Here is a 25,518-nt window from a genome sequence, read left to right on the forward strand (position 1 = left end):
TACACACTTTTCTGCAAAGGTGTCCTAAGAGTACAGCCTCCATTCATTCCACCTACAGCGCCATGGGACTTGAATCTGGTTTTAGATTTCTTAGTCTTCATATTTTGAACCCTTACAACAAGTGGATATTAAGTTTCTCACTTGGAAAACAATTTTGCTCCTAGCCTTAGCTTAGGCAAGGCGTGTTTCAGATTTGGGTGCCTTGTCATGCAAGCCACCGTATTTGGTGTTTCATGATGACACAGCGGAACTTCGGACGAATCCCGCTTTCTTACCAATGGTAGTGTCATCTTTTCACATCTATCAACCAATAGTAGTTCCTGTGTTAACAGGAGATTCAGGAACATTAGATGTGGTACGAGCACTGCGCGTTTATGTATCCTGAACGTCTACTGTTCGTAAGACGGATACGTTGTTTGTTCTCTATGTTGCCGCCAAGATGGGTTGGCCAGCTTCTAAGCTGACCTTATCCAGATGGATAAAACTGACCATACGTCAGGCTTACCTTCATGCTAGGTTACAGCCGCCTACATCAGTAACAGCTCATTCCACACATTCTGTGGGAACTTCATGGGCAGCTGGTTGTGGAGCTTCTACGACGCAGCTTTGCAGTGCGGCTACATGGTCTTCAATGCACACGTTTGTGCGCTTTTAACAGTTTCATACGTTTGCGGCATCCAGCTTTGGCCGCCTAGTGTTACAGGTGCCAAACAGCTCTCCTGCCCACGGGGGAAGCTTTGGTACGTCCCAAGAGTACTCCAGTGACCCCTAGTGGATGAAAAAGAACATAGGATTTTGGTACTTACCAGGTAAATCCTTTTCTTTCAATCCATAGGGGGCACTGGACGCCCACCCAGAGCAGTTTTACCTGGTTTGTGGTAAGTTCAGGGGATCTTATGGTAACACACTCTCACCGACTGGTTCAAATTATCAAGTGCTGGTTATGGTGTCAACTGTTTAGTTGTCCGTAACGTTATGTGTCAACTTTATTGTTGTCCGTTATGTTATATGTAATTCTCCATTGTCAACCTCTCTAGCTCCTGTTCAGCTCAGTAAAAAACACTGAGGTACTCTGGGATATGGAGGGGTGGAGAGTTCTAAATTTAAATATTCAGTGCCCTGTTCCTGCGGAAGCCGACCATATCCTCTAAGAGTACTCCAGTGCCCCCTATGGATTCATAGAAAAGGATTTACCTGGTAAGTACCAAAATCCTATTTTTTGTGCTTAAAATGGAGAAGAACTGTTTTAAGGCTGTGTTTGCCAGTTTGGGTACTGCGCACAGTGTACTGAGATGCAGTTGTGTACGGTGTCTGGAGACACATTCCTCCCCGTTTAGAAGCCGTGCGTCTCCGTATCCTCGTGCCGCCATAACGGCCGTCGACCCGCTAACCGGGACGCCGGCTCAGTACTCGCCACTCTTCATTCTTCTGGCTCTGTTAGGGGTGGTGGCGTGCTGCGGGAATGTACGCTCTTTGTGGTGGGGCTTGCGAACAGTTCCCTCAGGAGCTAGTGTCCTGTCAGCGGGGAACGGGACCATTAATCCTTCAAGAGGTTGGGCCGTTCTCCCCCCCTTCCCCCTTCCAAGTCGCACGAAGCAGGCAGGCTGGTGCCAACCTGCCCTTACTGAAAATAACATAGAAAATAAATGCAGAAAACTCTTCAGGAGCTTCCTTCAGCGTGACCGGCTCCTCCTGGCACATTTTTTGGTAGGAGGGGCATAGAGGGAGGAGCCAGCCCACACTATAAAATTCTTCAAGTGCCCATGGCTCCTAGTGGACCAGTCTATACCCCATGGTACTAAACGGAACCCCAGTATCCTCTAGGACGTAAGAGAAAGACAGTTATTTTCAATGCTCATTGGCTTTCCTCTTTGAGAAGTTCATAGTTGTTGCCTATGAACTCTTCCTGATTACATTGCTCCCAGACATGCCAAGAAAAGGCCCAGAGCCAAAGAAATTAATTTTCAGGAGACTCTGGGAGATGTATCAAGCCTTGGGGAGAGAAAGTGCCAACTAATCAAAAAAACAACAGAAGTTGATTGGTTGGTACTTTCTCCATCTCCAAGACATAACACAGAGGACCACTTAACCCCCAACTAGAATGCAAACCTAAGAAGCAGATTATTTTTTTTAAATAAAGCAAAAACATAAAACATTTTTATTATTAATAATAATAATAATAATAATAATAATAAATAATAAATCCAAAAATCAGTTTTTAAAGCAGAATAAAAAACTAGCTATTGAACGGTCAAAAGACTGCAGGTTGCTGTGTGGATGATTGGGAAAAATGTCATACATAAACACGGACATACAGTATATGGTTTGATAGAAAACAATCTTGCAAGGTTACCTCCTTTTTCCCAAAGTCTCCACCAGGGTTCATGGTAGCCAAAACTCTGAACTTAGTTCCAGCTGTTAAAAGCTCTACCTCATTGTCATCCTGACCACTTCCTTTCTCAGCCAGCACCAATGTCTTTTCAACCTCAAGAACACTAAAGGTGCAACAGACAGATCAGTAAATTTAGCATAACACAAATGCATAAAAAACAGGACAGCACTGCAAGAAAAATAAAATAACCAACAGCATGGCACCATTTATTATATAACTGCCCTGAAAAGATACCGATTTCTTCTACAAGACTTCTAATCTTTTTTATTTTTAAACAAAAGGACTATTGACAGTTTGCAATTACAATAACATTCTGACATGGCTGTTAATCAGAAGATATACAACCACCAAGCATGAGTGAAAACAATACCTGTTCAGTCTCTCTAACACTGAATCATCTGCTAAAGAGATTTCATCGAGCAAGAAAAAGCTATCTTCTTTCATAGCCAATACCAAAGGGCCATCATGCCACTCAAACAGTTTGGAACCCTCATCATCCTGTTGTAAAAACAAAAAATGGTTACCACAAATGGAACTATAGTGTCATCAGATAACCTGCAGCACTAACATTGGGACTCACTTTATCCTTGGAAAAGTGCCTCACTGGTCGCAGCCCACCCAAAAAGTCAGAGGTCTCCATATGCTGATGACAGTTCACAGAGTGTAACTTTTGATTTTGCAGTGCTGCAAATAGCTGGCATATGGTGGTTTTGCCACACCTATCACAGAAAATAAAGGCATCAACATAGGAGAAGTATATTAGATAATGCTAGCGTGGATATTTCTATGGGTGAAAGATAAACTAACGTACCCTGTATCACCCACTAGCAATATCGGCTCTCCAAACTGCAATGCTCGCCCAACAAGAATGGCAAGTCTTCTCATTCCTTGTGTCCATACAATATGAGAAAAGTTGTGATTCTCCATAACACCAGGATGTATAGATATACTATCTGTAAAATAAATACATACAACATCTGAAACTATATTTACTGTATAGATATAGGATGTATATTTTCCTAGTATTGGGTAGTGCACACCTGTCTCTTAGAGACAGCAAGCAAAACGGAGCTTGCGAGTATAATAGCAAGATGTATGGTCTGAGGGAAAGGAGTTCATTTCAGTGTCTACGGCCGATAATACAACGTGCCAAGATACACGCAAGTAAGAAAATTCTGAACAAATCAGTTTTTCAAAACAGCATTGTGGATGTATGTAATATTTGTATACGCACCCAACTGCTTTTGTACATTTTCTCTGGAGAAAAGGACTTCTGGTACTACAGTTTTTTTGAAGCATTTTTTGAGAACTTTTAAGATGACCTCTACCTCCTCCTGTTTCCTCACTCTCCCTGCTAGTAGCATGAAACCTAGGTAAATAAAAAGACATGAGGCATGTCACATAATATTTCACCATTCGGATTCAGGAATCTGTAAAGATGACCAGGTTATACCATCATCTGCCAAGTGCTGTAGCCAATCAATCTCTTGTTCCGTTTGTTCTGATAAACGGTATCTCTCAGCCCATCTGAAAAGATCACGGAGTGTGATAAAACCATGCTTCCCAGCAAACACAGAGGATCCTCTTCTGTATGACTGGAAAAATAAAATGTCCATTTTCAGAGAAATTCACAACCATCAACCACCACCTCCCACAGAACTGTAGTAGACTGGTAATAAAGCTTTTAATTCACATTAAAAAAAAATTACCTGCAGCTCTAACATGACCGCAACCACCTTATTACAATACGACGGTGGCAGGCTGCAACGCAAGTGTAAAATAGCTTCCAGCTCAGCACTTGGTAATTCATCGTAATGCAGTTCAACAAATCTATTCCGAAAAGCTCTCGATAATACCTGTTAAAAACAAAACATAACTACAAATTTAAATGGCTTTTTATGGATGCAAAATTATGTCAGGAAGGAATCACAGAAAAAAAAACGTATGTAAAATGATATAAACAAACCTTTCGGCCACCATAAAAGCCTGGTGGATTTTGAGTGGCAAAAAGCATGAATCTGGGATGTGCTTTAACCACCTCTTGGGTTTCCGTAATGAAAAGTTCCCTGTTATCATCCAGCAGTCTGTTCAAAGCTTCAAGAACATCTGATGGAGCCAAGTTCAACTCATCCAGTATGATCCAGTAACCTTTTCTCATTGCATCAATTAGAATACCTAGTTAAAAGAAATGGTTCAATTCTGTTAACCTACTAAGCTTATGAAGACATCTTTGCCATTTCATTAATACACTAAAAGACTGAAAGGCAAGGGTCTACCACCAGCCCTTTCTTCTCATCCTATTTGAATTAAATAAAACAAAGTTAAAAAAAAGTTTAAAAAAAAAAAGTTTCTGCCCTTGTTTTTGGAGCTGTAAAAAAAAAAAAAAAAAACGAACAAAAACCATGGCTGATGACTACTGTTCTCTGTGATCATTAAGTTCTATTAAGCTGTCCAAGCCCGATGTCATATGTGGCTCCTGCATGCCCTTAACGTTTGGAAATAATCTCTTTGGCAGCAATGCTGAGAGACACCAGACTATGAGGTTGCAGGCATGTTTTAAGACAGCCATCACTATGGTTTCTCTTTATTTATTCTGTAATGTTATGTTTATTTGTAGATCGGTGCCGTGAGCTGCATGTAGCAGTGCACAGGGTGAGTTTAGCGGCGGCGGGAGCTGTGTGTAGCTCCAACAAGGTGGTGCACGGCCAACAGGAACCACCTACAGCGCTCTGGCCTCCGTGGAGGCAGTCTCCCTTTTAGAGGGGGCTGGCAGTCAGTATTGTCCTGGATGGCAGCCGACATTTTTCAGGGTCTCTTGCAATGGCTCCACTCCCATGCAAGGAGGGGGAGCATGCACGCTACAGGCTTACCTGGTAAGCCGGGCTGGGACTGGTGTTTTCCCTGTCATGGAGAAGTAGTGCGTGTCTAGGGAGGGTGGAGACTAGAGGGGGTGGAGCTTCAGAAGCTGCACTCCTACTCCTCCTCCTGCAGCAGTATAGTCCTCAAAGCAGAATGTGTGTGAGGCAACATATGTTGTAGGGGCTATTGATTGTCCTTCGCTTCCCAGGAATGATCATCTCCTCTCCCCTGGAGCTGTTGTGTGGGATACTAGAAGATATCCTTCTATTGCGTAAAGCAGCCTATGTTATGCTGGTGAAGTAAACCAACAAGTGTATGTTTACATAGCTGCACCAGAAAATGTATTTGCTGCATGTTAATGAAGTACTAATCAAGCTGAAACAGCAGTGGATTTTACTGTATTGTAGCACCACTAATATATCCAGTGGTACTATAGCCATGTTTTTTACTCGCATACAGTGTAAATTAACAATTGCCTTATGCGCCGGGGAGGTACTTGTGCAGTGATGCGCATAGCTGCGTCAACCTTCATGGAACTGGCAGGAGCTTAGGCTCTCGGCAGGTTAGTATCCAGGCTGGTAAAGCTGGTTCAGGCACATTTCTATTCAGGGTTCAGTGTCCTTAGGAATACACTAGTTACAACTTGGACGGTTGTCGCAAGTTTATTTTAATAGATTCTGAGGTCATGATCCAATTTTACTAACTGCAACAGTGGCAGCTGGCGCTATGAGGACTCCGGCCGATGTAACCATAACGGGAGGCCATGCAAGACCTTCATAGTAATTGCAGTACAGCTTCGCGGTGCAGCTGTGTGCGGTCATGCGAGACAGTGCTCAGGTATTTGCTCCTAGGACCCTTTGAATCCACGCTTAAACTGCAGATTCATAATCAAGGCTTTCAGTAACACATTCACAGAGGCTGTTCTCTGTAAGCCAGAACTGGGGACTACTTATCCCAACCATGTACATTGAATACTAAAGGGTGATAAATCTTATGCGCAAAAAACCAACAGGCAGCCTTATATAGCAGATCCAAACAATGAGTGTCCCTCCAGTACACTCGTGAAAAAGCGAATGATGTGTGATTACCCACTTAACTAGGCGCCACCTTAAATCTGTGCGACCATCACTGGTGAAAAATGTAATGAATTTACGTTCCTTATATGTACATCAGTCTCCTCTTCAATCTATAGCTCGGACATCATCGGCTCAGCATATGTAAAGAGAATGGATTCTCATGTGTAGTAATCTCAATTTAATACACACATATATTACACACATGGATAATATAAATGTACAAATAGAACAAATTCCCTCTATAGTTCCATCATGGTGCCCCCAGAGAACTTGAACAATTTGAACAATTACCAAATGCTGTGGAGAACTGATGGAAAAACAGTTCTCGAGCAAACGTTGTTAAAACACCCAAAGAGAGTCCACCCGGCTAGGCAACACTTCGGATGAGGTATGGGTTACCGATCAGTGCTCTCAGGACAGCTCCGGAAACCAACGCGTTTCAACCCTTGCAATCAGGGTCTTTTTCAAGGCAGTGTGTTGCAGCATGGATCTCCCCACCCTTTTAAACCAAACATGTCCAATCAAATCCACTCTTAATGACGTCTCATTCCCGCTTTTCCTGTTCATTACGTCACCGGAAGTTCGTCGTCTAGAGAGCTGCCCGCTACACCCATCTAATTTAGAATAAAAGCACCAAATGGTTTCTGTGACAAACCTGTGTTTATAATCTGTTTTTCTGACCCAAAGAATTTTATTTGATTTGGTGAATTTTACTATGTTTCATTTTATATTAGACATAAAACATAGTTTTTATTTCATATATCTAACTGATTATTTGTTCTTCTCTTTTATTGTAAATAAATGCAAACAGAAATTTGGTTTCAATGAGGACGTTTTTATGAAGGGGTTTTAAGGAAAGTGTTCTGTTTACATCCCATTCCGTGCGCTTCCGCTGCACATCACATTGAAAGGAAGTGCGTGGGAACATTTCCGGGCAGTCCCCGGATTGGACAGACGACGTTGGGACACAATCTACTTCCGGGTGTAGATGCACCTGGGTGTAGAGGGCAGCTCCCCGGATGACTAACTTCCGGGGGACGGTACGGATACCGGCAATGAACTTCCGGGAGTAGACGTGCCGGAGAGCAACCGCTGGGTGTAGCGGGAGGCTCTCTAGAAGATGAACTTCCGGTGACGTAATGAACAGGAAAAGCGGGAATGAGACGTCATTAAGAGTGGATTTGATTGGACATGTTTGGTTTAAAAGGGTGGGGCGATCCATGCTGCAACACACTGCCTTGAAAGAGACCCCGATCGCAAGAGTTGAAACGCGTTGGATACACGTTGTTGCAGACCCCTTGGTTTCCGGAGCTGTCCTGAGAGCACTGAGCGGTAACCCATTCCTCATCCGAAGTGTTGCCTAGCCGGGTGGACTCTCATTGGGTGTTTTAACAACGTTTGCTTGAGAACTGTTTTTCCATCAGTTCTCCACAGCATTTGGTAATTGTTCAAGTTCTCTGGGGGCACCATGATGGAACTATAGAGGGAATTTGTTCTATTTGTACATTTATTTTATCCATGTATGTAATATATGTGTGTATTAAATTGAGATTACTACACATGAGAATCCATTCTTTTAACATATGCTGAGCCAATGATGTCCGAGCTCTAGATTGAAGAGGAGACTGATGTACATATAAGGAACGTAAATTCATTCAATTTTTCACTATACAGTGATGGTTGCACAGATTTAAGGTGGCACTTATCCCAACCAGTTAGAAGCACTTTTCTTCTGGTGGCTGCCTCAGAGTGGGACCCACGTTTCCACTCCTCCTTTCCAGGTGCAGCGTCTTCCAGTGGTCAGTCTGCCATGGGGCATTTTTTTCTCTGTAGGGGCCAGGCTTCCAAGGAACCTGCCGTTCAGTGGTCAAGGCTCTACAGAAGCTTAGTGCCAAATAGGGTTCTGTTTCAGTTCAGTTCCTTCAGTTTACAAGCGGTTAAGTGGATTCGGTCTCAGATGCCTAGGTTCTGGGAATCATTTGCAATATTTACATCTTCCACTTCACGGGTCTGCCATCAAGACGCATAATTACTTCAGCTCCACTGCTGAACGGAAAATGGGGTACTATTCCATCCTGTTCCAGGTTCGGAAGCTGGACTGTCATTCCAGCCGATTAATGCAAGTCAGGAAACTAAATAAATGGGGGCTAATTGGGAAAACCAGAATAAAACACGCAACAGTCAATAGGTCTACCACTATTGATCAACATTGATAAAATGTCGACATTGTTAAAAGATCAACATTGCAATGGTCGACACAGGAAGGGGGCGAGCATGAGGTTGTTTTTTATTTTCAACTTTTTCATACTACACCATCCACGTGGACTACGATTGGGAATTGCCGAACTCAGCAGTAAGGTTACTGGTCATGTTACGGAGAAAACACCAAAAAAAAACCAAAAAATAACTTCACGTTGCCCATTTCATGTGTCGGCCTTCCCCATGTCGACCTTATCCATGCTGACTCACTGACCCATAACCTGAAAAAAATATTGTTGCCATTTTAAACCCCCCTATATTGCCCTGATTAATTCTGTTTATTGTTAAGTTTGTTTTGGATCACTAAATCAATAAAAAAATTACTCAAAAAACCCCCAAATGGTACTTGTATTAGCACTCGCTTTTAACAAACAATTTTTGTAAGTATCTGTACTATAATTCAGTATCACAGGTCAAAATTAATAGTCAAACTGCACATCCTCACTTGAATCGAAATACAGGTTGAGTATCCCTTATCCAAAATGCTTGGGACCAGAAGTATTTTGGATATCGGATTTTGCAATATTTTGGAATAATTGCATCCCATAATGAGATATCATGGCGATGGGACCCAAGTCTAAGCACAGAATACATTTATGTTTCATATACACCTTATACACACAGCCTGAAGGTCATTTTAGCCAATATTTTTAATAGCTTTGTGCATTAAACAAAGTGTGTGTACATTCACATAATTCATGTATGTTTCATATACACCTTATACACACAGCCTGAAGGTAATTTAATACAATATTTTTAATAACTTTGCGCACATTGAGCCATCAGAAAACAAAGGTTACTCTCACTCAAAAAATTCCTTATTTCGGAATATTTGGATCTGCGTACTAAGCATGTCCAAAAGCGTACAGCTCAAAACGTTATATTCGTCTCTCAAACTGTATAATAAAGAATCATTTTTAAAGGTAATGCATCACAGAATGTGAAATTACGTAAATGAAAAGTTACTTTAATAAGCAATGAAAGTTAAACACATTTACCTTCTTGAAACACAAGTTTGCCTGAAGAGTCAGATGTATAGCAGCCAATGTACTCCTGGATGTCTGTGTGCTCATGATTGTTAATCCTTACACAATGATTGCCACTAGCAAATGCTAGCCATCTAATTAAGCTTGTTTTCCCTACAGAGGTCTCTCCCTGGATAAGCACTGGAAGATTCCTAAAAGAGAACAAAATCTGCTGTAAAACAAAAAAAACAAAAAAAAAAGTGCAAAAAAGAAAAGAAGAATGACCGTACTTCTGCAACAACTAAAAGCCTCTCTCTATAATCCTATGGGGGACATAGGATGGTATCAGGATCCTAGGCATTCAGAGGCACCCTGATCGGCAGGATATCGAAACAGAGTAGGTAAGTACTTTAACCCCCTACCTCTCCCTTCCCACAGCCTAACCCTCCCCAGTGGTGCCTAGCGCTAAACCTCCCACCTTAGTGCCTAATCCTACCTTCTTAGTGACTAAACAGAACCCCCCATCCCCCCCAACAGCCTAAACCCAATCCTTCCCCCACAGCTTAAATCTAACCAGCCACCCGCATACTTCCAATCGGGATGCTGGCAGTCAGGATTCAGGCGCTGGCATTGCGATCCATGTCGGGATCCGGTGTTGATCTACTAACCAGTAGCGGTATTTCGACTGCTGGTATCCTGAACCCAGGTATGCTGACCAGATGCTAGGGGACACTGGGCCCTGGAGATCTCACCTAGAACACCGCCACTTTAAATATCCTGAAAGCCTCGACTCTACACTCTACCATATCCCCATCCTGCTGGACGGTTATTGTTGTAGTCCCACAGTACAAAAAGGGCCGGACTCAGATGTACACTACTGTACAGCTGCTGCGACTTTGCACCCAGCAGCTGTGCAGTAACAGAATAATGCCATAAGAGGTGTCTTTGGTAAACAGATACCTCCTGCTGTCTTCTGTGATCACTCCTGCACCCGAAGCTTACTCAAGATGGCCAGTGTTTTCCGTCACTGACCTAGGTTGGGGGTGTTGTGAACTCGGGGGTTCTCCCGATGGTAGGGGAGAGGAACCACAGTTGGGTCGGAACAGGGATGGCTTGATATAGGTATTCCTCATACAGGACTCTGACAGAAAGGCTTGGTGAAAATATTAAAGGACTTTATTGCAGGAAGGGAGCAACACAATGTCACATAACAGAGAAGGAGTGTATGGAGAAATGTCCAGGGAGTACTTGTGAGTGACGGCAAAAGATACTGGTGACTGAAGAACTTGAGAGCGGTGGTTAAAAGACACTGATGATTTGAAGAACTTGAGAGCGAGGGTTAAAGACACTGAGGACTTGTATAACTTGAGAGCGACGTTTAACCTGCAGCCCATGCAGACTCCAAGAAGCACTGGTGACAAGAGCGCAATGGAACCCAGCAGCGGCTGGGAACGCTGGAAGCTGTGCAACAACTGACACCTGGAAATGCCAGAGACACTGGGGTATGCTGCAGAGAGATCCGCCGAGGACAGAAGCACTGGCATCCACTTAAGAGGAAAAGACGATACTCAGGCGCCGAGGCGCTGCCCGGCGTCTGCCTTTGAATCTCCCGCCTCCGCTGGATTGGCGGAACAGTCTGATGACGTCACCTGCTCCCCGCCCACGTGATGCCGGGTGTCATGGCGGCGCCCCTGCCCCGGAGAACCACCGGGAGCCGCGCCAGCCAGGCGCCGGAGCCCGTGGACCAGCGAAGGCGGAGGCCGCAACACAGACCAGCAGGCACGCAGGGGTAAACGTGGTGAACGCCGCCTATGGCGTGTGACATTTTCACACTGCCGGCACTATTGAAGTTGCAACTAAAGACACAACCACTGGCCCCAGCTTGCCTAAAAAACTGAGGCGACATGCCCATTTCCTGAAATGCTGCCCAACACTGCAACTTCCCAACCCCCAAACAGCCGCAGGATGTTAATTAAGCTGCTGCTTAGTGGGTAGTGCAACTATTGTCAGCGAAACAGATCTGTACATTAACAGAGTGCCTAACATCGGAGATGTATGTAAACAGTCTGGTTTGGGAGATGTATGTAATCCATCTGGTTTACTTACATTTCTGAATTATGCCCAAAGTGCATGAATTTGCTGAAATTGCTGAAGCAGCCTATAATAACAACAACTTTTATTATTAAAATTAATTCCACTTGAACCGATGCAGGGCTACCTGAGAACTGGATAATGCATGGGATGTTCCAGTACCAAACCTTCCTCCCATTGCCATTCCACGCATATCTTAGGATGTGCCACCGAAGGATCCCACTAATGGGCAGGGGCAACAGCAACAGACCCCATAGCTTGGGTGCATGAAACAAGCGTGACTCCAACACCACAGCGCTGGTGAAGATATGACTGCAGTTGGTGGCTCCCACTGCTGTTATAAAGTCTTAAAAGGCCTGCAGAACTCTGGGCTCTACTTAGAAAGCAAGACCACAGTTGGAGCACCTTTGGCAAATGTTATCTATAACTAAGCACCGAAGTAGCAGAGAATTGTCCTATAGGATGGTGGACCTTTGGGAAGTGTATAGCCCAGGCAGCATGGTACTCATCCAGAATGTCTACATTCATACCATTTCGACATAGTGAATGTTGACATTCCATTCAAGCACAGCTAGGGATGATTTCTGCACCCTCCTGTTTCTACTAGAATAAGGTAGATCTTATTCCAGAAATAAAGACTTTTTGTAAGGCATGGCACATTTCCAACCACCATGCAGTCCTCTGATAATCCCTTTTTATTTAAATTTAGTGTTGAAGGGCTTAAGATATCTCCTTTAGAAAAATTGTTCTTATCCATTCTTGGGTGATTTTAGCAGGTGTTTTTTGGGTAGGGTTGAGGAATGAAAAAACAAAACAAAATATTTTTGTTTAAACCTGTTTTTTCTGCATTGTTTTAATGGAAAAAAAATATCATCATGTATTAGACACGTTGATCAACCATGTTTTAATGCCTTCTAGCAATACTGTTATTAGACTTTGATATGATTTTGCATCTTTCACTAATACCAATTTTTTATAGCTTATTATTCCCAATACATTTGAATATATGTAGATGGACTAAACATTAATACATAGTCACTTGTGACTGATTTTTATAGTAAATCCTGTAAAATACTTAGTTTTTAATTTGTTTTATATTCTGTCTCCTTTTGTACCTTCCAACCCATTCCATCTGCCACTCAGGGTAACTGCTTATTATGTAATTTTCCTTCTCTTACTTATACTATCTTCTACACGGGATGTAGTTATATTACCAGCAGTTATATATATATACACAAAACAATCTCTAGAGTTTGGACTCCACCAGTCAGACAGATTGTGCACAAATGCAGGAAATTACAGACCATTATTACCCTCCTCAGGAGTGGCTGACCAACAAAGGTCCCACAGAGAGCAAGCCATCTACTAGTAGTTCACAAGGTCACAAAGGAACCCAAAGTAACGTCTAAGCAACTGAAGGCCTTTCTCACATTAATGTTTATGAGTCCACCACCAGGAAGACACTGAAGAACAATGGTGCACATGGCAGGATTGCAAGGAGAAAGCCATCGTTCTCCAAAAAGAACATTGCTTCCTATCTGCAGTTTGCTGAAAAAAGAAAAGAAAAAACGAGATTTATGGTAAGACGTTACCGTTGTTAAATCTCTTTCTGCGAGGTACACTGGGCTGCACAAGGATTAACATCGGGGTGTAGAGTAGGATCTTGATCCGAGGCACCAACAGGCTCAAAGCTTTGACTGTTCCCAAGATGCACAGCGTCGCCTCCTCTATAACCACGCCTCCGTGCACAGGAGCTCAGTTTCGTTAATCAGCCCAATGCAGTAGCAGGTACCAGACGCGACAATCGCTCGTAGCCAAATACACCTCACACTCACCACAGCAGAAGGCGTCAACGGCTATGCCACACCAACCCAAAGAAGCTAAGTGCGTCAGGGTGGGCGCCTTGGGGAGCCCAGTGTACCTCGCAGAAAGATTTAACAACGGTAAGTACTTACCATAAATCTCGTTTTCTGCTGCGAGGTACACTGGGATCCACAAGGATTAACATCGGGGTTGTCCTAAAGTAGTTCCTTATGGGAGGGGACGCACTGTAGCGGGCACAAGAACCCGGCGTCCAATGGAAGCATCCTGGGAGCCGGAAGTATCAAAGGCATAGAACCTTATAAACGTGTTCCTAAAGACCACGTAGCCGCCTTGCACAACTGTTCAAGGGTCGCACCACGGTGGGCCGCCCAAGAAGGTCCAACCGACCGAGTAGAATGGGCTTTGATGGTAGCAGGAGCTGGACGACCAGCGTGCACATAAGCATGTGCAATCACCATTCTAATCCATCTGGCCAGTCTGCTTGGAAGCAGGACAGCCACATTTGTGAAAACCAAACAGTACAAACAGAGAATCAGATTTCCTAATACAGGATGTTCTCTTCACATAGATACGGAGAGCCCGTACCACATCCAAAGACCGCTCTTTGGAAGACAACTCAGGAGAATTAAAGGCCGGAACCACAATCTCCTGTTTAAGGTGGAAGGAAGACACCACCTTGGGTAAATAACCCGGTCGCGTTCTAAGAACCGTCCGGTCACAATGAAAATTCAAATGGGGGGACTTACAGGATAAGGCACCCGAGTCCGAGAGCCTTCTAGCTTAAGCAATAGACAGCAGAAATGGCACCTTAAGGGACAGCCACTTAAGGTCAGCAATGGCAAGAGGTACAAATCAAGACTCTTGCAAGGCCTGCAGTACCACCGACAGATCTCAAGGGGCCACAGGAGGTACATACATAAGGAGGCTGAATCCGCAACACGCCCTGAGTGAATGTATGAACATCCGGAAGGGAAGCAATCTTTCTCTGAAACTAAACCGAAAAAAACTAAATGTGAACCTTGAGGAAGGCCAGATGCAGGCCTAAGTCCAGGCCCTGTTGTAGGAAGGCCAACAGTTTGGCCGTGCTAAACTTAAAAATTTTATGATTGTGAGACGCACACCAAGTAAAGTAAGCATTCCAGACCCTATGGTAAATCAGAGCAGAAGCCGGCTTATGGGCCTTCAACATAGTTTGAACGACCGCCTCAGAAAAACACTTGGCCCTCAGGACGGAAGCTTCAAGAGCCATGCCGTCAAAGTCAGACGGGCCAGGCCCTGGTAAACACAAGGGCCCTGAACAGGAGGTCTGGTCATTGTGGAAGTAGAAGAAGACGATCCAGCAAGAGGCCCTGTAGATCGGAGAACCAGTGCCGTCTGGGCTACACTGGAGTGGTCAGAAGTAGGTTTCCTCCTTCTTGCTTGAACTTCCGTATTACTCTGGGCAGGAGTGACACAGGAGGGAACACGTACGGCAGACGAAAGTTCGATGGGATTGACAGAGCATCCATGAACGCTGCTTGAGGATTACTTGTCCTTGCTCCGAAGACCGGAACCTTGTGATTGTGTCGAGACGCCATCAGGTCCACATCTGGAAGGCCCCACTTGTCCGCGAGAAGTTGCAACACCTCTGGATGGAGGCTCCATTCTCCGGCGTGTACGTCCTGACGACTTGAGAAAGTCCGCTTCCCAGTTCAGGACTCCCGGAATGAACACTGCGGATATGGCCGGCAGATGGCGTTCTGCCCACTGAAGGATCCGTGATACTTCCCTCATTGCCATGCAGCTTCGAGTGCCGCCTTGATGATTGATGTACGCCACCGTGGTGGCGTTGTTCGATTGTACTTGAACAGGTCTGTTCTGTATTAGATGCTGGGCCATTGTCAATGCATTGAACACTGCCCGCAGTTCCAGAATATTTATCGGAAGTAGAGACTCCTCCTTGGTCTACAGACGCTAAAGAGAGTGTTCCAACACTGCGTCTCAACCCCTCAGACAGGCATCCGTCGTCAGCAGGACCCAGTTGGATATCCAGAAGGGATGGCCCCTGCTCAATCGATGGTCCTGAAGCCACCAGCTCAGTGACAGGCGGACCTCCGGAGACCAGGAGATCATGTGAGATCTGATCCGGTGAGGCAGGCCATCCCACTTAGTCAAAATTAACTTCTGCAGAGGGCGAGAATGGAATTGAGCATACTCCATCATGTCGAAAGCAGACACCATGAGACCTAGCACTTGCATTGCCGAATATATCGACACTTGCGGACGAGATAGGAAGCATTGAATCCTGTCCTGAAGCTTCAGAACTTTCTCCTGAGACAAGAACCACCTTTGGTTGCGGGTGTCCAATAACGCTCCCAGGTGTACCATGCTCCGAGCAGGAACCAGGGAGGATTTCTTTCAGATGATCAGCCACCCGTGGGCTTTCATGAACTGGACCGTCAGATCTAGATGAAACAGGAGTAGTTCTGGGGAATTTGCCAGGATCAACAAATCGTCCAAGTATGGTAGGATCCTGACCCCTTGACGGCGGAGTGTAGCCGTCATGACGTTGATGAAAACTTGGGGAGCAGTTGTCAAGCCAAGGGTAACGCCCGAAATTGGTAATGAAGGTTGCCCACCGCAAACCTGATGTACTGCTGATGAGATACTGCAATAGGAATATGCAGGTAGGCATCCTGTATGTCCAGGGAGACCATATAGTCCCCAGGCTCCAAGGCCAGAGCAATAGAGCGCAGAGTTTCCATACGAAACTTGGAGACCCGCACATGCTTGTTCAAGGACTTCAGATTGAGAATGGGCCGCGAGGACCCGTTCGGTTTGGGACCAGAAACAGCGGTGAATAGTACCCCTTGCCTCTCTGAGCCAGAGGCACCTGTACTACCACTCTTGTGGACAGGAGGGAATGTACCACCGAATAAAGAGTGTTTGCCTTTGTCGGGTCCTGAGGAACATCTGTCAGGCAAAATCGATGAGGGGGACGATTCTTGAAGGGTACGGCGTAACCTCGAGTGACGACTTAAGTGTCCTGTAAATGCACAGCGCTGATGAGGCAGGCAGCTTTACAGAGGAGGTGTCACCCAGCAGTCCCAGAATCAGTGCAGCTGTGTGTAATGGCGCCCAAACGCTGACAGAGAGTGAGGGAAACAGATGCAGCTCCAGGGCGGGAACATTTACTCTAAATGGCGCCCAGGGGAGAGGCTACAGACCAGAGCCTTATCCCCTTGCTGGACTTCACCACCGGGTACTGCGGGCCTTAATAAAATGGGATTATAGCCTAATCCAACCTGTGCCCTTGCCCTGGTGGTCTAGTGGGGTCCCTGTACTGCCACAGTGTCCACGCCAGTGCGCGCAGCCCACCTCCTAATGGCAGCGACGTATCGCGATTTATATCGGCCTGGGGGACCCTCTTACCACCTCCCTGAGTGCAGCCACGCGATCCCGGAGAACTTCGTTTAGTATGTGTGGGTGAAGAACCGGAGCCTCCGCTGTAAGTACCCGGCAACCAGGAACGCGAGAGTATACAGCGCCGCTGGGGGAGGTGATGGAGCTGCAGCAGGAGATATCAGAATATCTAGCACCGAAGTGCCTCTGCTGCAGCCCTTGAATCTTCTATCTTCTTTAAAATAGCTCTTCTTAGGGCTGCTGGAGCAGCCCTCCCTGTTAGCTGCCTGCACCAACTTACAAACTGAGCTCCTATGAACGGAGGCGGGGTTATAGAGGATGCGGCGCTGAGCATATTGGGAACAGTCAAAGCTTTTAGCCTGTTGGTGCCTCGGATCAAGATCCCACTCTACACCCCAATGTTATTCCATGTGGAATACCAGTGTACCCCGCTGCAGAAAAAGAAGATCTGGACAAGCCAAATAGCTATTGGAACAATGTTTCTGGACAGAGGAGTCCAAAATAGAGCTTTTTGGTTTAAATGAGAAGCGTTCTGCTTGGAGAAAGGAGCACACTGCATTCCAGCATAAAAACCTCATACCATCAGTATGGTGGTACCATGGTTTGGGCCTGTTTTGCTGCATCTGGCCCAGGACAACTTGTCCTCATTGGACAATTAATTTTGAATTATACCAGAATATTCTAAAGAAAAATGTCAGGACATCTGTCCATGAGCTGCATCTCAAGAGAACGTGGGTCATGCAGCAAGACAACGACCCAAATGCACACAAGTCCTTTGACCAAAGAATGGTTAAAGAAGAATAAATTTAAAGATTTGGAATGGCCACGTCAAAGTCCTGACCTTAATCCAAACGAAATGTTGTGGAAGGACCTGAAGTGAGCAGTTCATGGGAGGAAACCCACCAACATAACAGAGTTGAAGCTGTTTTGAACGGAGGAATTGGGTAAAATTCTTCCAAACCGATGTTCAGGACTAATCAACAATTACCGGAAATGTTTACATGCAGCTATTGCTGCACAAGAGGGTCATATCAGATACTGAAAGCAAAGGTTCACATACTTCTGCCACTCACAGATGTGAGCTATTGGATCATTTCCCTCAATACAGAAATGAGCACGTCTCATTTTTTTTTTTATTTGGCTCTCCATCTACTTTTAGGTCAAATTTCAGCAGAAGAATAGAAAATTCTGAGGGGTTCACAAACTTTTACTATCTGTATGTGTACCCTCTTCTGTACTACAGTATTGTATCGTGCATTAGGATAGTAATTTGGATAACCAACATAACCGCAAGTGTGATCTGTTAATCTAGGAAACCATGACTATAAATAGGTCACTGAATGATATCCATAAAAGAGCAACAGTCATGTGATGATATTCGAGAACGCTAGTTATTTTTAGATTTTAATTTTATAGCCAATTGCAAAAAACCTATATAGTGTAACTTGGGTCTCAATATCTTCATTTTTCTTCCATCCAGTCATCCGCTCTCTCTCTATATTTCCAGAGCTTTTTTTTTCCTGTTGAGCAGGCTTTCCTCCAGATACAAAGTCACTTTCTTAATCCAGTTGCCTCGTGGGATTTGGTTCTGGTCGTGAGGGCAGTTCGGAATCATACTTTTGAACCTTTGGAGACTTAAACATCTGATGGCTCACTTGGAATACTGTAATTGTGTTCCTTTCGCTATTTCCTCTGCCCAGAGGGTCTCGGACTTGAGTGTACAGCCTCCTAAATCTCCGTTTCTGATCTTTCACCCTAACCATGCGGTCTTTCACACAATAACCACTTAACTGGCATGGTCAGATCACGTGACCGCGCCTCCCCACTGTGTCCACCAATTTTTGATGAGGTGATCCGTTCTGCGGATGTGCATAATATAATATTTAATTATTTAAAAAAAATACTTTTTAAACTATATTAAATGAAGAATGTCAAATAAAACAATGTTATGAACGGTTTTGAAGGGAAAAATAGTCTGTTAAAGTGGTTAATTGGGTTTACTCCCAAAGGTGGTCTCTAAAGGCTTGTTTTTTAGATGGACGGCAAGACAGCTGCTGCGTCTTTGTATACAGTGACTGCAAAATTATGCTCAAGATGCCTTCTGCTGCTTCTCTGATCCACTACTGTGCCTGAAAATGCAGCTTTGTGTCACTATCGCACAGCCATTGGCCACCTGATTAAGATAACTCAGAATGGCCACCAGAACTCTGATACGGAGGCCAGTAAATATGCGTTGGAAGATGTAAATACTGGCCTCAGCATACCCACAAAACCGGGGGCAGACACATCAGTGTTTTATGAAACTGCCACCCTCCCCTCCAAACAAATAGATGCAGATTTCCAGACACTGATCACAGCAGTATTTTGGCACATGTACACTGGTGCATGCGCAGTCCGTCTGCCTTTGTACAACTGCAGGAATCATTAAAAATATGTGTCCATATTTGAAACAAGCTTTACGTTCCATATCCACCAGGAAATAGTGGTGCCAAATCTACAAGTGGGCGCCCAGCAGGAACCGTTCTGGTCTTTTGCCTTGTTGGATGTAGTGTGGACCTCTGTGTTTATGCGGACGGGACCAAAACTTTCTGACGCTCAGATAATCTATTTGCACTCTATATCAACAGGAGGGGCTGGATTACAAATTTAATCCAAGTATTGCTCGTTGGATTAAAAATTGGATTATAAAAATCTCTTCCTCTGTCTAGGGGACACTGCGTTACTTACACATGGGGTAGAGTGCATGGTACTAGGAGTTTCGCGCTAAAATAGTCAAAAGAAAACTCTGTGCCCTCTAACCTCTCTCACCTCCACCGGATCCTCTGTTTATTCAATTAGTGAAGCCATATGGAGGAACAAACTAAAACGATGATCATAAACTATGTGATCATATAACAGAACACAGCAACAATAAATCAGGGAAGGAACGCAGTGCGTCTCCCAGATGGACTAGGAGCAAAAATAAAATTTGACTTACCGGTAAATCTATTTCTCGTAGTCCGTAGTGGATGCTGGGGACTCCGTAAGGACCATGGGGAATAGACGGGCTCCGCAGGAGACAGGGCACTTTAAGAAAGAATTAGGAATACTGGTGTGCACTGGCTCCTCCCTCTATGTCTCTCCTCCAGACCTCAGTTAAGGAAACTGTGCCCGGAAGAGCTGACAGTACAAGGAAAGGATTTTGGAATCCAAGGTAAGACTCATACCAGCCACACCAATCACATCGTATAACTCGTGATAAACTTACCCAGTTAACAGTATGAACAACAACAGAGCATCAGACAAACCTGATACAACCATAACATAACCCTAATGTAAGCAATAACTATATACAAGTATTGCATAAGAAGTCCGCACTTGGGACGGGCGCCCAGCATTCACTACGGACTACGAGAAATAGATTTACCGGTAAGTAAAATCTTATTTTCTCTAACGTCCTAGTGGATGCTGGGGACTCCGTAAGGACCATGGGGATTATACCAAAGCTCCCAAACGGGCGGGAGAGTGCGGATGACACTGCAGCACCGAATGAGCAAACACAAGGTCCGCCTCAGCCAGGGTATCAAACTTGTAGAATCTTGCAAAAGTGTTTGAACCCGACCAAGTAGCTGCTCGGCAAAGCTGTAATGCCGAGACCCCTCGGGCAGCCGCCCAAGAAGAGCCCACCTTCCTAGTGGAATGGGCTTTTACTGATTTTAGAGGCGGCAATCCAGCCGCAGAATGAGCCTGCTGAATCGTGTTACAGATTCAGCGAGCAATAGTTTGCTTTGAAGCAGGAGCACCCAGCTTGTTGGATGCATACAGAATAAACAGCGACTCAGTTTTTCTGACTCCAGCCGTTCTGGCTACATAAACCTTCAAAGCCCTGACTACCTCTAGTAACTTGGCATCCTCCAAGTCACGAGTAGCCGCAGGCACCACAATAGGTTGGTTCAAATGAAAAGATGACACCACTTTTGGCAGAAATTGCGGACGAGTCTGCAATTTGGCCCTGTCCATATGGAAAACCAAATAGGGGCTTTTATGTGACAAAGCCGCCAATTCTGACACACGACTAGCCGAAGCCAAGGCTAATAGCATGACCACCTTCCACGTGAGATATTTTAACTCCACGGTTTTAAGTGGCTCAAACCAGTGTGATTTCAGGAAATTCAACACCACGTAAAGATCCCAAGGTGCCACTGGGGGCACAAACGGGGGCTGAATATGCAGCACTCCCTTTACAGACGTCCGAACTTCAGGTAGAGAAGCTAGTTCTTTTTGAAAGAAAATGTATAGGGCCGAAATCCGGACCTTAATGGACCCCAATTTCAGGCCCAAAGTCACTCCCGACTGTAGGAAGTGAAGGAAACGGCCCAGCTGGAATTGCTCTGTAGGGGCATTCCTGGCCTCACACCAAGCAACATATTTTCGCCGTATACGGTGATAATGTATAGCCGTCACGTCCTTCCTAGCCTTTATTAGCGTAGGAATAACCTCATCCGGAATCCCTTTTTCTACTAGGATCCGGCGTTCAACCGCCCTGCCGTCAAACGCAGCCGCGGTAAGTCTTGGAACAGACAAGGTCCCTGCTGCAACAGATCCTGCCTTAGAGGCAGAGGCCATGGGTCCTCAGCGAGCATTTCTTGCAGCTCTGGATACCAAGTCCCTCTAGGCTAATCCGGAACAATGCGCATTGTTCTCACTCCTCTTTTCCTTACGATTCTCAGCACCTTGGGTATGAGAGGAAGAGGAGGAAACACATAAACCGACTGGAACATCCACGGTGTCACCAGTGCGTCTACAGTTATCGTCTGAGGGTCTCTTGACCTGGCGCAATACCTCTGTAGCTTTTTGTTGAGGCGGGATGCCATCATGTCCACCTGTGGCAGTTCCCACCGACTTACAATCTGCGCGAAGACTTCTTGATGAAGTCCCCACTCTCCCGGGTGGAGGTCGTGCCTGCTGAGGAAGTCTGCTTCCCAGTTGTCCACTCCCGGAATGAACACTGCTGACAGTGCTCATACGTGATTCTCCGCCCATCGAAGAATTCTGGTGGCTTCCGCCATTGCCACCCTGCTCCTTGTGCCGCCTTGGCGGTTTACATGAGCCACTGCGGTGATATTGTCTGATTGAATCAGCACCCATTGGTTGCGAAGCAGGGTCTCCGCTTGACTTAGGGCGTTGTATATGGCCCTTAGTTCCAGGATATTGATGTGAAGGAAAGTCTCCTGACTTAACCACAGCCCTTGGAAACTTCTTCCCTGAGTGACTGCCCCCCACCCTCGGAGGCTTGCATCCGTGGTCAACAGGACCCAGTCCTGAATGCCGAACCTGCGGCCCTCGAGAAGTTGGGTACTCTGCAGCCACCACAGAAGAGACACCCTGGCCCTGGGGGATAGGGTAATCAGCCGATGCATCTAAAGATGCGATCCGGACCACTTGTCCAACAGATCCCATTGAAAAGGTCCTTGCATGGAACCTGCCGAAGGGAATGGCCTCGTATGACGCCACCGTCTTTCCCAGGACTCTCGTGCAGTGATGCACCGACACCTGTTTTGGTTTTAAGAGGTCTCTGACCAGTGTCATGAGTTCCTGAGCCTTCTCCGTCGGGAGAAAAACCTTCTTCTGGTCTGTGTCCAGAATCATGCCCAGGAAGGGCAGACGCGTCGTAGGAATAAGCTGCGACTTTGGAATATTCAGAATCCAGCCGTGCTGTTGTAACACTTCCCGAGAGCGTGCTACTCTAATCAGCAACTGCTCTCTGGACCTCGCCTTTATGAGGAGATCGTCCAAGTATGGGATAATTGTGACTCATTGCTTTCGCAGGAGCACCATCATTACTGCCATTACCTTGGTAAATATTCTCGGTGCCGTGGACAGACCAAACGGCAACGTCTGGAATTGGTAATGACAATCCTGTACCACAAATCTGAGGTACTCCTGATGAGGTGGATAAACGGGGACATGAAGGTAAGCATCCTTTATGTCCAGAGACACCATAAAATCCCCCTCCCTTGCGATGACCGCTCTGAGCGATTCCATCTTGAACTTGAACTTTTCAAGTATATGTTCAGGGATTTTAAATTCAATATGGGTCTGACCGAACCATCTGGTTTCGGGACTACAACATGGTCGAATAATAACCCCCTCCTTTTTAAAGGAGTGGAACCTTGACCACCGCCTGTGGAAGATACAAACTGTGAATTGCAGTTAACCCTGTTTCCCTCTCGGGGGGGGGGGGGGGGGGGAAGCCAGCAGGGCCTTCAGTGAGGAGGCATCTTCTCAAAGTCCAGCTTGTATCCCTGAGACACAATATCTATTGCCCAGGGATCTAACAGGGAGTGAACCCACTTGTGGCTGAACTTACGAAGGCGTGCCCCCACCGGGCCTAGCTCAGCCTGGATTTTCGTAGAGGCCGGGGAGGACTTCTGTTTCTGGGAACTAGCTGTGTTGTGCAGCCGTTTTCCTCTGCCCCCGCCTCTGGCAAGAAAGAACGCACCTCGGACTTTCTTCTTTCTTTGTTCGAAAGGCTGCAGTTGATAATGACGTGCTTTCCTAGGCTGTGCAGGAATATAAGGCAAATATCAGAATTACCAGCTATAGCTGTGGAGACCAGGTCCGAGAACCCTTCTCCACACAATCCTCAGCCTTCCATATGCCACTTAAGTTGGCATCAACTGTCCATTGCATATTCTACAGGATACGTCAAGCAGAAATCGACATAGCTTTGCCTCTAGGACCCAGTATACTCATGTCTCTTTGGGCATGTTTTATGATATTTATCTCTTAAGACAGCATATTTAATATATCTATAAATATATCTCTCTCTCTATCTATATATATCTATATATATCTATATATATCTATATATCTATATCTATATATCTATATAGATATATATAAAATAAGAATTTACTTACCGATAATTCTATTTCTCGTAGTCCGTAGTGGATGCTGGGGACTCCGTAAGGACCATGGGGAATAGCGGCTCCGCAGGAGACTGGGCACAAATAGAAAGCTTTAGTACTACCTGGTGTGCACTGGCTCCTCCCCCTATGACCCTCCTCCAAGCCTCAGTTAGGATACTGTGCCCGGACGAGCGTACACAATAAGGAAGGATTTTGAATCCCGGGTAAGACTCATACCAGCCACACCAATCACACCGTATAACTTGTGATCTGAACCCAGTTAACAGTATGATAAACAGAGGAGCCTCTAGAAAAGATGGCTCACTACAACAATAACCCGATTTAGTTAACAATAACTATGTACAAGTATTGCAGACAATCCGCACTTGGGATGGGCGCCCAGCATCCACTACGGACTACGAGAAATAGAATTATCGGTAAGTAAATTCTTATTTTCTCTGACGTCCTAGTGGATGCTGGGGACTCCGTAAGGACCATGGGGGTTATACCAAAGCTCCCAAACGGGCGGGAGAGTGCGGATGACTCTGCAGCACCGAATGAGATAACTCCAGGTCCTCCTCAGCCAGGGTATCAAATTTGTAGAATTTTGCAAACGTGTTTGCCCCTGACCAAGTAGCTGCTCGGCAAAGTTGTAAAGCCGAGACCCCTCGGGCGGCCGCCCAAGATGAGCCCACTTTCCGTGTGGAATGGGCTTTTACAGATTTTGGCTGTGGCAGGCCTGCCACAGAATGTGCAAGCTGAATTGTACTACAAATCCAACGAGCAATAGTCTGCTTAGAAGCAGGAGCACCCAGCTTGTTGGGTGCATACAGAATAAACAGCGAGTCAGATTTTCTGACTCCAGCCGTCCTGGAAACATATATTTTCAGGGCCCTGACTACGTCCAGCAACTTGGAGTCCTCCAAGTCCCTAGTAGCCGTAGGTACCACAATAGGCTGGTTCAGGTGAAACGCTGAAACCACCTTAGGGAGAAATTGAGGACGAGTCCTCAATTCTGCCCTATCCGTATGAAAAATTAGGTAAGGGCTTTTATAGGATAAAGCCGCCAATTCTGACACGCGCCTGGCTGAAGCCAGGGCCAACAGCATTACCACTTTCCATGTGAGATATTTTAAGTCCACAGTGGTGAGTGGTTCAAACCAATGTGATTTTAGGAACCCCAAAACCACATTGAGATCCCAAGGTGCCACTGGAGGCACAAAAGGAGGCTGTATATGCAGCACCCCTTTGACAAATGTCTGAACTTCAGGAACTGAAGCCAGCTCTTTTTGGAAGAAGATCGACAGGGCCGAAATTTGAACCTTAATGGACCCTAATTTTAGGCCCATAGACAGTCCTGTTTGCAGGAAGTGCAGGAAACGACCAAGTTGAAATTCCTCTGTAGGGGCCTTCTTGGCCTCGCACCACGCAACATATTTACGCCAAATACGGTGATAATGCTGCACGGTTACATCCTTCCTGGCTTTGATCAGGGTAGGGATGACTTCATCCGGAATGCCTTTTTCCTTCAGGATCCGGCGTTCAACCGCCATGCCGTCAAACGCAGCCACGGTAAGTCTTGGAAAAGACAGGGTCCCTGCTGGAGCAGGTCCCTTCTTAGAGGTAGAGGCCACGGGTCCTCCGTGAGCATCTCTTGAAGTTCCGGGTACCAAGTCCTTCTTGGCCAATCCGGAGCCACGAGTATAGTCCTTACTCCTCTACTTCTTATGATTCTCAGTACCTTGGGTATGAGAGGCAGA

At 45.6% G+C, this 25,518-nt stretch overlaps 1 protein-coding gene across 1 annotated transcript in view; it reads right to left on the bottom strand.

Moving 5' to 3' along the window:
• MDN1 (midasin AAA ATPase 1) overlaps window positions 1-25,518 on the bottom strand; it is a 695,825-nt gene that overhangs the window by 400,231 nt on the left and 270,076 nt on the right. The window contains exons 24-32 of the mRNA XM_063916985.1: window positions 9,585-9,763; window positions 4,359-4,567; window positions 4,102-4,248; window positions 3,846-3,987; window positions 3,627-3,761; window positions 3,204-3,345; window positions 2,973-3,111; window positions 2,763-2,890; window positions 2,354-2,495 (exon numbers count right to left, since the gene is read on the bottom strand). Of these exons, the coding sequence (XP_063773055.1) occupies window positions 2,354-2,495; window positions 2,763-2,890; window positions 2,973-3,111; window positions 3,204-3,345; window positions 3,627-3,761; window positions 3,846-3,987; window positions 4,102-4,248; window positions 4,359-4,567; window positions 9,585-9,763 (1,363 nt within the window). The remainder of the gene's footprint in view (window positions 1-2,353; window positions 2,496-2,762; window positions 2,891-2,972; window positions 3,112-3,203; window positions 3,346-3,626; window positions 3,762-3,845; window positions 3,988-4,101; window positions 4,249-4,358; window positions 4,568-9,584; window positions 9,764-25,518) is intronic.

Source organism: Pseudophryne corroboree, chromosome 4, assembly GCF_028390025.1.
Source record: "Pseudophryne corroboree isolate aPseCor3 chromosome 4, aPseCor3.hap2, whole genome shotgun sequence".
Classification (NCBI taxonomy): Eukaryota; Metazoa; Chordata; class Amphibia; order Anura; family Myobatrachidae; genus Pseudophryne; species Pseudophryne corroboree.